Source organism: Saccoglossus kowalevskii, chromosome 13 (genome assembly GCF_978046115.1).
Source record: "Saccoglossus kowalevskii chromosome 13, keSacKowa6.1, whole genome shotgun sequence".
Lineage (NCBI taxonomy): Eukaryota > Metazoa > Hemichordata > Enteropneusta > Harrimaniidae > Saccoglossus > Saccoglossus kowalevskii.
Window position 1 is genome coordinate 34,504,686 of NC_140653.1, and position 11,541 is coordinate 34,516,226.

The window sequence follows — 11,541 nt, forward strand, 5'->3', positions numbered from 1 at the left end:
TGACTAGGTGCCTTTCATGAGCTTCAGTCTGAGTCATGCATGCAGTGACGTGAAGCTAGGTGACTAGGTGCCTTTCATGAGCTTCAGTCTGAGTCATGCATGCAGTGACGTGAAGCTAGGTGACTAGGTGCCTTTCATGAGCTTCAGTCTGAGTCATGCATGCAGTGACGTGAAGCTAGGTGACTAGGTGCCTTTCATGAGCTTCAGTCTGAGTCATGCATGCAGTGACGTGAAGCTAGGTGACTAGGTGCCTTTCATGAGCTTCAGTCTGAGTCATGCATGCAGTGACGTGAAGCTAAGTGACTAGGTGCCTTTCATGAGCTTCAGTCTGAGTCATGCATGCAGTGACGTGAAGCTAGGTGACTAGGTGCCTTTCATGAGCTTCAGTCTGAGTCATGCATGCAGTGACGTGAAGCTAGGTGACTAGGTGCCTTTCATGAGCTTCAGTCTGAGTCATGCATGCTGTGACGTGAAGCTAGGTGACTAGGTGCCTTTCATGAGCTTCAGTCTGAGTCATGCATGCAGTGACGTGAAGCTAGGTGACTAGGTGCCTTTCATGAGCTTCAGTCTGAGTCATGCATGCAGTGACGTGAAGCTAGGTGACTAGGTGCCTTTCATGAGCTTCAGTCTGAGTCATGCATGCAGTGACGTGAAGCTAGGTGACTAGGTGCCTTTCATGAGCTTCAGTCTGAGTCATGCATGCAGTGACTTTCTATGTCAGCAGCTACTATAGTTTACATATTTAATATTAGTAGATACATACATGTAAAAATAAAAAAAAAGGAGTACAAAGTCTGATCTTGAAACAAAATAAATCAAAATGCATATTACCATGATTGAAAAGGTTGGTCACCTGTATTGCATATTACCATGATTGAAAAGGTTGGTCACCTGTATTGCATATTACCATGATTGAAAAGGTTGGTCACCTGTATTGCATATTACCATGATTGAAAAGGTTGGTCACCTGTATTGCATATTACCATGATTGAAAAGGTTGGTCACCTGTATTGCATATTACCATGATTGAAAAGGTTGGTCACCTGTATTGCATATTACCATGATTGAAAAGGTTGGTCACCTGTATTGCATATTACCATGATTGAAAAGGTTGGTCACCTGTATTGCATATTACCATGATTGAAAAGGTTGGTCACCTGTATTGCATTGCATTGTATTAGAATGAAATATAAGAACACACACACATACATGCATGCATACATAAAGGAGAATTATTCACTTGAGAATTATGGCAGTTGATATTTAGAGGCCTGTTAGTTTGTTTGTTTATATCTCCCATATAATTTATTCTTCAGGCTGTAATTAGAGCAGTGATTGGTGTTTTGACCAATGAGGAACAGGCACTTGGTTTACAACAACCTGCAGGTATTGGGCAGAGACCAAGACCAATGTGTAAGTAGCATTTATTAGTCCCCGTTCGGACGGAGTCCGAAAACGGGGACTTATGTTTTGCCCTGTGTGCGTGCGTCCGTCCGTGCGTTCGTCCGTGCGTCCGTCCGTGATCACCTGTATCTCGAACATGCATGGACCGATTATGTTCAAACTTCACTCATACATCACACATTATATGGGACATATGCACATGCATTTTTTTCATGATCCGATTAACGATAGTCGAATAGCGGCCATTTTAAGGCCGAAAATGCATCAAAATCGCACATTTTCACCATTCCGGACCCGGATCTCAGTTATGCATGGACGGATTTCGTTCAAATTTGGTACATACATCAAACATAATAGGACCTTAATGCACGTCATTTTTTTTTTCGGATCAAGTTCGAAATGGCCGACTGGCGGCCATTTTGTTTTAAAGAATTCAGTTCTGGATCCGTATCAGAGACATGTCTGGATTGATCAAGTTCAAACTTCACACACACAAGGTACATCATGTCACAAATATGTATGTGCATTTGTTTCATGATCCCATTAACGATAGCCAAATGGCGGCCGCTTTAAGGCCGAAAATGCATTGAAATCGCACATTTTCACCATTCCGAACCCGGATCTCAGTTATGCATGGACGGATTTCGTTCAAATTTGGTACTTACATTAAACATAATAGGACCTTGATGCACGTCATTTTTTTTTCCGGATCAAGTTCGAAATGGCCGACTGGCGGCCATTTTCTTAAAGAATTCAGTTCTGGATCCGTATCCAAGACATGTCTGGATTGATCAAGTTCAAACTTCACACACACATGGTGCATCATGTCACAAATAGATATGTGCATTTGTTTCATGATCCGCTTAACAATAGCTGAATGATGGCCATTTTAAGACCGAAAATGCATTAAAATCACGTATTTTCACAATTCCGGAACCAGATCTCAGTCATGCATGGATGGATTTTGTTCAGATTTAGTACAATGTGTTGTACATATGCAGGTGCATTTCGGTCATGATCTGCTTTGAATGTATATGTCACTCAAATATGAACGGAACGGGGACGTGTCATTGACAATGACTTGTTTCACAAACTGTTTCACAATTTAATCCTGCGCAATTGTTCCCATATTTGTTGATTATGAACTAAGCCATTATGAAATTGTGCTCATCAGGTCCAAAACTAACAAATAAAACATAAAAATGTAGCACCTATATGTTTGTAAACAGCTAAGCAGCACTGTTCTGTTTTTAAATTTTTAAGTTCCTTCAAATGATGAAAAATAAATAAGAAACAATGACTTTATGATTTCAATAAAATTATGTGACCTGCAAATATTTGTCTAAGACATATTAGATGTCTCAGTGCAGCATACATATGATGTAATTATTTCAGATTTGTCATTTTTAGTTGCATTGACAATCAATGGGTGCGCATGTCATTGTGCTGTCTGTCTGTCAGTTCAACTGTCTTTTTGTGCTCCTAGCTCAACAGTAGAACACATCACATGATATAACGATACGTAAATGTAAAGTTTTTTTTCTTTCTTAATTTAAAATTCATTTCTGTTTAGGAGTCACTTAGTAGTGAATTTTTATTATGAATTATATCCTGCATAATTTTTAATTGCCATATTAATTGATTCTGCATGTTTCTGAAACAACACATCTAGAATCTTCAGTATGTAAATAAACCGGAAAGCTTAGAGTGTTGCGTGTAGTCATTGTGTAAATTATGAAATCTTATTATTTGGTTTCAGCATCTGAGCCAATGTCACCAAACTATGGTATGAGGAGACCTTCTTTTGAAGTAAGTATTCATATGAAATAATGAGTTTAGTACAAGAACACCACAAAACATGAAAGACAGTACAATAAGAGTACCATATCATAGCGGAGGTCCATGCAGCTGTGTACTGTCTGAGTGTGTACTTTGCGGTATTCTTCTAATATATCTTTATTATTTCACATTTTCCTTATTGGAATTTTCTAGTTTAATTAGTATTTCCTTCTCACATGCATAATTTACTCTTCTGTAAAATGCTGTATGGACGTGTGCAAATGTCTTCCTTATTTTGTAATTGTGCATCAAGTTTATGTCACTATTGAAGTCTTCCCTTTTCAGACACAAGTACTATCAACAAATGATGAAAATTTCATCATTTAGCATTTTGCAATGTTGTGTTGTTAACTCTCATTAAATTATAACAACAAGCAGAGAAAACGTGTTTATTAAAAATGACTGCATCCAGACAGTACAGTAGCGTCATCCGCTACACATCAATCTATACAATCACGTACTGCTTTCGTGCATACTTTGTTGTATTATCGTAATAACCTTAACCATTAACCATTAACCTTTCAGAATGAGCATTTTGAAGCTGATGACAGTGAAAGTAGTAGAAAACCATGGATGAGATCACCAAAGAGAAACAATACAACTCCACCAAGGGACAAAAGAAGAGATTTCAGTAAGTTAACCAGTCCATTGAAAAAAATATTCAGTAAGTTAATCAGTCCATTAGGAGAGATTTCAGTAAGTTAATCAGTCCATTAGGAGAGATTTCAGTAAGTTAACTAGGCTGTCGACAGTCCTGGGGCCTAATGTAATAGCCTTTCCTAGACATTCATATGCCGAAAACGTTTGATTGGAAATGCAAACCATTTCACGCGAGGGACTTTAGTCCCAAAAGACTGTCCCCGTCTGCAGGTTTCTAGTTGATATGAATAATTCATAGTTGATGCAGTCGTCACGAAATAAATTACATTAACATAATGCATGCAAATTTATTCTAAATGACCCCCTGAATGCGTTGGTTGTTCACGTCAAGATTTCAAGTTGTTAGTGACATGATATCAAAAACTGCTGTGGGAAGTGTCGCGATCGCGTATAGTACAGTCAAAACAAACTTCACGTAAGTCGTGGGCGATCCACGTAGCTGGCGATCCCTGACCCTTTTCATCATTGGCCACGATAAAATGATAGACATCTGCGCGACTATTCATTTGCATATGAAAGTACCCGGATCTGGTAAGAAATCTTACCAGTGAATTGCAGCACCGGACAGTCGGTCGTGCCTAACAGCACTCCATACTTCCAGTCCCAGTGTTCGCAATTTGATCGTGCCTATTACGTTTATATACACAATATTTATTAATAATAACAGATTAATATTAAGTACAACCAGTCCATTAGGAGAGATTTCAGTAAATTAACCAGTTCATTAAGAGAGATTTCAGTAAATTAACCAGTCCATTAAGAGAGATTTCAGTAAATTAACCAGTCCATTAGGAGAGATTTTAGTAAGTTAACCAGTCCATTAGGAGAGATTTCAGTAAATTAACCAGTCCATTAGGAGAGATTTTAGTAAGTTAACCAGTCCATTAGGAGAGATTTCAGTAAATTAACCAGTTCATTAAGAGATTTCAGTAAATTAACCAGTCCATTAGGAGAGATTTCAGTAAGTTAACCAGTCCATTAGGAGAGATTTCAGTAAATTAACCAGTCCATTAGGAGAGATTTCAGTAAGTTAACCAGTCCATTAGGAGAGATTTCTGTAAGTTAACCAGTCCATTAGGAGAGATTTCAGTAAATTAACCAGTTCATTAGGAGAGATTTCAGTAAGTTAATCAGTCCATTAGGAGAGATTTCAGTAAGTTAACCAGTCCATTAGGAGAGATTTCAGTAAGTTAATCAGTCCATTAGGAGAGATTTCAGTGAGTTAACCAGTCCATTAGGAGAGATTTCAGTAAGTTAATCAGTCAATTAGGAGAGATTTCAGTAAGTTAACCAGTCCATTAGGAGAGATTTCAGTAAGTTAACCAGTCCATTAGGAGAGATTTCAGTAAGTTAATCAGTCCATTAGGAGAGATTTCAGTAAATTAACCAGTCCATTAGGAGAGATTTCAGTAAGTTAACCAGTCCATTAGGAGAGATTTCAGTAAGTTAACCAGTCCATTAGGAGAGATTTCAGTAAGTTAATCAGTCCATTAGGAGAGATTTCAGTAAGTAGACTTTCAGTAAGTAGACTTTAATTGAGAACACCAGGATTGACTGGAGACCTAAATACATTTTTTTAACAACTTAATCCAAATAAAAAAAATATATATATATACATGCTATACTCTAATTGTAAGAAACTTGTTTTTGTGTGCAGATGCTTTCTAATTTTTCCAAAACTCTTACGCTGATGAAAAGCTGTGACATAATGCACTGATGCACACAGTGACCGGAAACATTTGATATTTTTCTGTGCCCTACAATGTGTGAAGAAAGAAATGAAACAACTTTATATTTTTGTAGGAAGTCCCAAATCTGGTGATGATCGTTTACAGACATTTGGTAAATCTCCTACCACTGTGAATAGTCCTCATCACAGTCCATCACCACCAGCAACAGTCAAAGGTCAATCCATGACAGACAAGACATCACCATCAAATAGATACTTTATAGTCAAGTGTAACAGTATGAAGAATCTGGAAACATCTCTGAATAAAGGAATTTGGTCAACCACACCAACAAATGAACAGAAGTTTAACCAAGCTTTCAAGGTTAGTAGTCATTTTTTAATTGACTTTGATTGCTTGCATGTGACTGTGTTGTTGATACAATTATGCTCATACATGTAAGCAGTATGCAGCTTTGGGTTGATATTTTACTACAGTACTCATTTCGCCCAACCTCCCGCCCGCTTCCGGATTTTGAACGCTTTTTTTTCGCTCGCTTTGTTCAATTCGACCGCGCAATTTCCGCTTTTTTTTCGACCGCGCAAATCCGGAAGTGTCCGCTCGCTCACTCGCTCGCCTGACAGCGCAACCGCCCGCATTTACAGTTCATTACCTACTGTTTCATGTACAAGTGTATCATTTTTGTTTTTATGATGTTAAAATAGAAATAAGTACAATCAGAAATTTATAAACTGACCGTTGAAAAAATGCGGTGGATCACACGGCCATATAAAATTGGTAATAAGACATACGCGTAGTAATAATGTCCACCATAAACAAGATCGAACCAGACATGTGAAATCAAATACGGCACTGACACAGACACAACTAATATGAAATAAAACCATTCTATTTTTGGTGGAGAGCGAAAAATGTCTACTGTAGAGTACGGTATTCGTTGAGTAACCGTGTATAGGGTGACGGTTGTCATGCACGCATGGTTTGGGTTTAACACGGGTCAAGTTGTAGTTATGTTAAAATCCGTGGCACCTATAACAGTTGAAGAATATCTGCAGGAATAGTAAGACTGTGAAAAAAAACGATCAATCGATTGTTATAGAATGACCGTAGTGTACAATTTGTCAAACAAATACAATACTTGCAAATGTAATGTCGGTCAGCGCCCATCTTACTTGTCCGAAGTTGTCGAAGCCGACATCAATGATCGCGTTTTTTAACTGGGCGGCTAGCAAGCGGACTAACACGTTACATAAACTTGTTGAATTACAATTATGGTTTTTATTTTTGCGCCCAATGTCTCGTTATAAAATAAAGGATTCAAATTTTGCAGGGTATTCCGTTTTTTGCGAACTCTGGGCGAAATACTTTCATGAGCTGTACGTAGTTCACTTACAGCCAAAACAAAGTCAGCTTGGACATATTAAGTTGTGAGACGCGACAAAACGAACGCTGCCAGTGATAGATTACGTGAATAAAAGAACAAAATAAACGCAATCAAAGGCGCCGACCACACGCTTTGGAAATAAATAGAACGTGTTGCTAAGAGGAATCGCACCTGCATCTCGACGACGTCTCCGGTCATGAGCAGGGTTTGCCACGTCTTAGAAAAATTGAAAGTTAAAAAGGAATCGGTGTCGGGGAACCATTCACAATGTTTGCATGAAAAATCCCACGCAAAAGCGTTTTTTTTTTTTTTTTCTGTTACAAACACTATGGTACCTGAATCCCGATTAATTCATAAATATGAATCGGTAAGGGTCAATTTCCTGCAATCCTTCAAGATTAAATTTGCCTCCAAAAATCTTTCTAACGATGACCTAGAAGATTGCCATAATTGAGTGCCACCATTTCTGTTCTAAGATTTAGTCAGTATAATAATACAAATGTTCACCCCACCAGAGGTGGACATACAGTTTTAGCGACCCGAAGAGCTCATTGTCAACCGAGGCGAAGCACTATGATAAAGACTTTCCGTTCCCAATAAATAATAATAAAAAAAAAACTTCCCGACATTATGAAATTCTTCCGTTTTGGGGAAAAACCCTGGAAAAAAAACTGATTTTGACAAGATAATTTAGAAATTGATATTAAGAATAATTCATAACGAAATGTATTCCATATGTACCCATAATTTTTTTTTCATAATTACTGATTACACACGAATATTACAGAAAAAAATAATTTGCTATATTATCTATATTTGTGCCTTTTATTTGTCTTGAATCGTGACTGAAAGGAGCTGGATGAAATTACGAACTATGTAGTTTGTTCGGCAACTTATGTATGAACAACAATTTTAATAAATATGATTTTACTTGGTAAAATTACTGTATTTTTCTACATAAAAACAAAAGAATTTCACAATGTCTTTATTATCATAGCGTTGTTGGTAATAGTTGAAAATGATACATCCACGTGAACCTGCTTATATGAGATCGAAGGAGTCTCTGTTTTCAACAGCTGTATACATCTAACTGCGTCATCGCTAAGTTTCCTTGGTGGACCACGAGCTCTGTTCCTTGTTTGCACGTTGTCATGTTCACACAATCGCAGACATTATTTGTAAGGGTGCCCTTTAAAATGGCACATTTTCTCGATGTTTTAGCGAGTACTCCGCTGGTATATGGCTTGTTCTCACATCAGCATAATTTTCCTCAAGTTCACTCATCGCTTTCCCACATGCACTTCTCGTTCTTTGCTGCTAACTTTTTTTGCACTCAAATGTGTTGTTGTTTTTGTCGTTCTAAACATCAAGTTTATTTTTGACATTCAACGAGATCGCTTGAATTTTGAATTTGATGACGGTTCAAATTTATCCACTTTTACAGTGATCAACATTGCGTTCGAGTAGAGTTGCTAGTGATTACAAGCCTGATTTACATTTTTCTTGCGGTGTTTTTCGTCAATGTATTAAATATAAGTGCTTTGGGAAATAACATAATTATATTGCGCGAGTGAAAGAGTTTGGTGAGACTGTCACAACACGTTTTATTTATTTCCAACGCGCGTGGTCGGTGCCTCTGACTGCGTTTATTTTGTATTTTTGTTTTCAAAATGTATCACTGGCTGCGTTTGTTTTGTTTTCCTCAACAAATTAACTGTTCCGAGATCTCTTTCATTTTTCGTCCGGCTGCTGCCAATCCAATAATTCGTCGCCGCATGTACTCAGACAGGCGATTAATCGTCACAGTCATTATACTAGTAGTTTAAGTCCAATTGATTTGTAGAAATTCAGCTATGCGATAATTATATGTGCAGTTTTGTTTTGCGCACCCGACACGAGCAAAAGTTAACCAATAGATTTTCTGAACTACAGCATTCGTATTACTTATGCAAATTGGGTAAGGGTCATAGTGTGAGTTGCGTTCGCAAATAACAAAGTGTCAAATATTTTGAGCGCCGTTCGGAATAAATTTAGTCAAAATCACACACAGAAACACACACACAAATACTAGTACTCAATACATATCGTGATTGACCAGTTATATAGCTGCTTGAACTACACACACAAGGGCGTAAATATGTAAATACAGGTCACAGTTCGACTTGCGTAGCAAACGTTACAATGTGTCTAGTGATTTGAAGGCGTCTTTGTTCCAAAACAGAGAAGCAATTGTGTTGTGTTTTGAATCGTCATTAAAACTTAAATTTATTACGAATAAAAGTTTATACATACAATGTACGATCATTGTTACTCCAGCGGTCGATTGGCAAGCAGACGATGTTTCTGAAGCCAGCCATAGCAGGAGCGAGCGAGCGAACAAAAGCGAACGCGAGCAAGCGGAAAAAAAGCGGTCGGTTTCCGGTCGGAAAGCAGCGAGCGGTCGGAAATTAAGCGATAAGCGGTCGGGAAAAAAAGCGATAAAAGCGGGAGGTTGGGCGGAATGAGTACTGTATCATGTCATTTTCAGTTTCTCACCGAAAATTTTGATTTTCTATTGTACGCATGCAGGTTACCTTTGACAGTTTACAAAATGGTTGAAAATTGTATAATATTGTATAATATTGTATTCATTGCATTCATAATAATAGATCTAACTTCCCATTGGCTACTGATAATAATAAATTTAACTTCCCATTGGCTACTGATAATAAATTTAACTTCACATTGGCTACTGATAATAATAGATCTAACTTCCCATTGGCTACTGATAATAATAGATCTAACTTCCCATTGGCTACTGATAATAAATTTAACTTCCCATTGGCTACTGATAATAATAGATCTAACTTCCCATTGGCTACTGATAATAAATTTAACTTCCCATTGGCTACTGATAATAATAGATCTAACTTCCCATTGGCTACTGATAATAAATTTAACTTCCCATTGGCTACTGATAATAATAGATCTAACTTCCCATTGGCTACTGATAATAATAGATCTAACTTCCCATTGACTACTGATAATAATAGATCTAACTTCCCATTGGCTACTGATAATAAATTTAACTTCACATTGGCTACTGATAATAATAGATCTAACTTCCCATTGGCTACTGATAATAAATTTAACTTCCCATTGGCTACTGATAATAATAGATCTAACTTCCCATTGGCTACTGATAATAAATTTAACTTCCCATTGGCTACTGATAATAATAGATCTAACTTCCCATTGGCTACTGATAATAATAGATCTAACTTCCCATTGGCTACTGATAATAATAGATCTAACTTCCCATTGGCTACTGATAATAATAGATCTAACTTCCCATTGGCTACTGATAATAATAGATCTCACTTCCCATTGGCTACTGATAATAAATTTAACTTCCCATTGGCTACTGATAATAATAGATCTAACGTCCCATTGGCTACTGATAATAAATTTAACTTCCCATTGGCTACTGATAATAATAGATCTAACTTCCCATTGGCTACTGATAATAATAGATCTAACTTCCCATTGGCTACTGATAATAATAGATCTAACTTCCCATTGGCTACTGATAATAATAGATCTAACTTCCCATTGGCTACTGATAATAAATTTAACTTCCCATTGGCTACTGATAATAATAGATCTAACTTCCCATTGGCTACTGATAATAATAGATCTAACTTCCCATTGGCTACTAATAATAATAGATCTAACTTCCCATTGGCTACTGATAATAATAGATCTAACTTCCCATTGGCTACTGATAATAATAGATCTAACTTCCCATTGGCTACTGATAATAAATTTAACTTCCCATTGGCTACTGATAATAATAGATCTAACTTCCCATTGACTACTGATAATAATAGATCTAACTTCCCATTGACTACTGATAATATTTGAACATGAAAACAATGATGCGGGTTTATTTTAAGAAAGTTGATTACATAATTAATGATATAGTGAGTATTATATGCTTGCTCTGCTTATCGGTACTGACATTCTAACCTTATGCTTTCTAGGAATGTGAGAATGTCTATCTTGTATTCTCTGTACAAGCGAGTGGACATTTTCAAGGCTATGCTACCATGTCATCAGAAATAGGAAAAGAGAAGTCACATGAAATGGGAATTGGATCCTCAACACCACTTGGAGGCATATTCAAAGTGAAATGGATAAAGAGGTATGCATAATATATATGATTGTTTTTTGCATGACATGGTGAGTACAACTTACCCAGAAATAAATTGTTAATAGTTTTATTTAACCTTCATTGCTATTAAAACAATTTATGACTTGTTTACAAACATAATAACATTGTCTGTTTCCTTTCAGGGCTAATGTTTCATTTCAGCAAACCTCACATCTCAGCAATCCATGGAATGAAAACAGAAAAGTAAAAGTTGCCAGGGATGGACAGGTAAGACTTGCATGTTACAAAACTTAAAATAGTGATTGAATATCACATATCATCATTTTGTATCATCAGTTCCCTCAAATTATCAGCAGCTTTCATATCAGGTCTTACAGTGTATGAGCAACCAATCAGATTACCATAGATGACAA

The 11,541-nt window shown here is 36.9% G+C and overlaps 1 protein-coding gene across 1 annotated transcript in view; it reads left to right on the plus strand.

Moving 5' to 3' along the window:
* LOC102802477 (3'-5' RNA helicase YTHDC2-like) overlaps nucleotides 1-11,541 on the plus strand; it is a 102,077-nt gene that overhangs the window by 87,245 nt on the left and 3,291 nt on the right. The window contains exons 27-32 of the mRNA XM_085507262.1: nucleotides 1,317-1,413; nucleotides 3,164-3,213; nucleotides 3,769-3,874; nucleotides 5,707-5,954; nucleotides 10,998-11,158; nucleotides 11,311-11,395. Of these exons, the coding sequence (XP_085363388.1) occupies nucleotides 1,317-1,413; nucleotides 3,164-3,213; nucleotides 3,769-3,874; nucleotides 5,707-5,954; nucleotides 10,998-11,158; nucleotides 11,311-11,395 (747 nt within the window). The remainder of the gene's footprint in view (nucleotides 1-1,316; nucleotides 1,414-3,163; nucleotides 3,214-3,768; nucleotides 3,875-5,706; nucleotides 5,955-10,997; nucleotides 11,159-11,310; nucleotides 11,396-11,541) is intronic.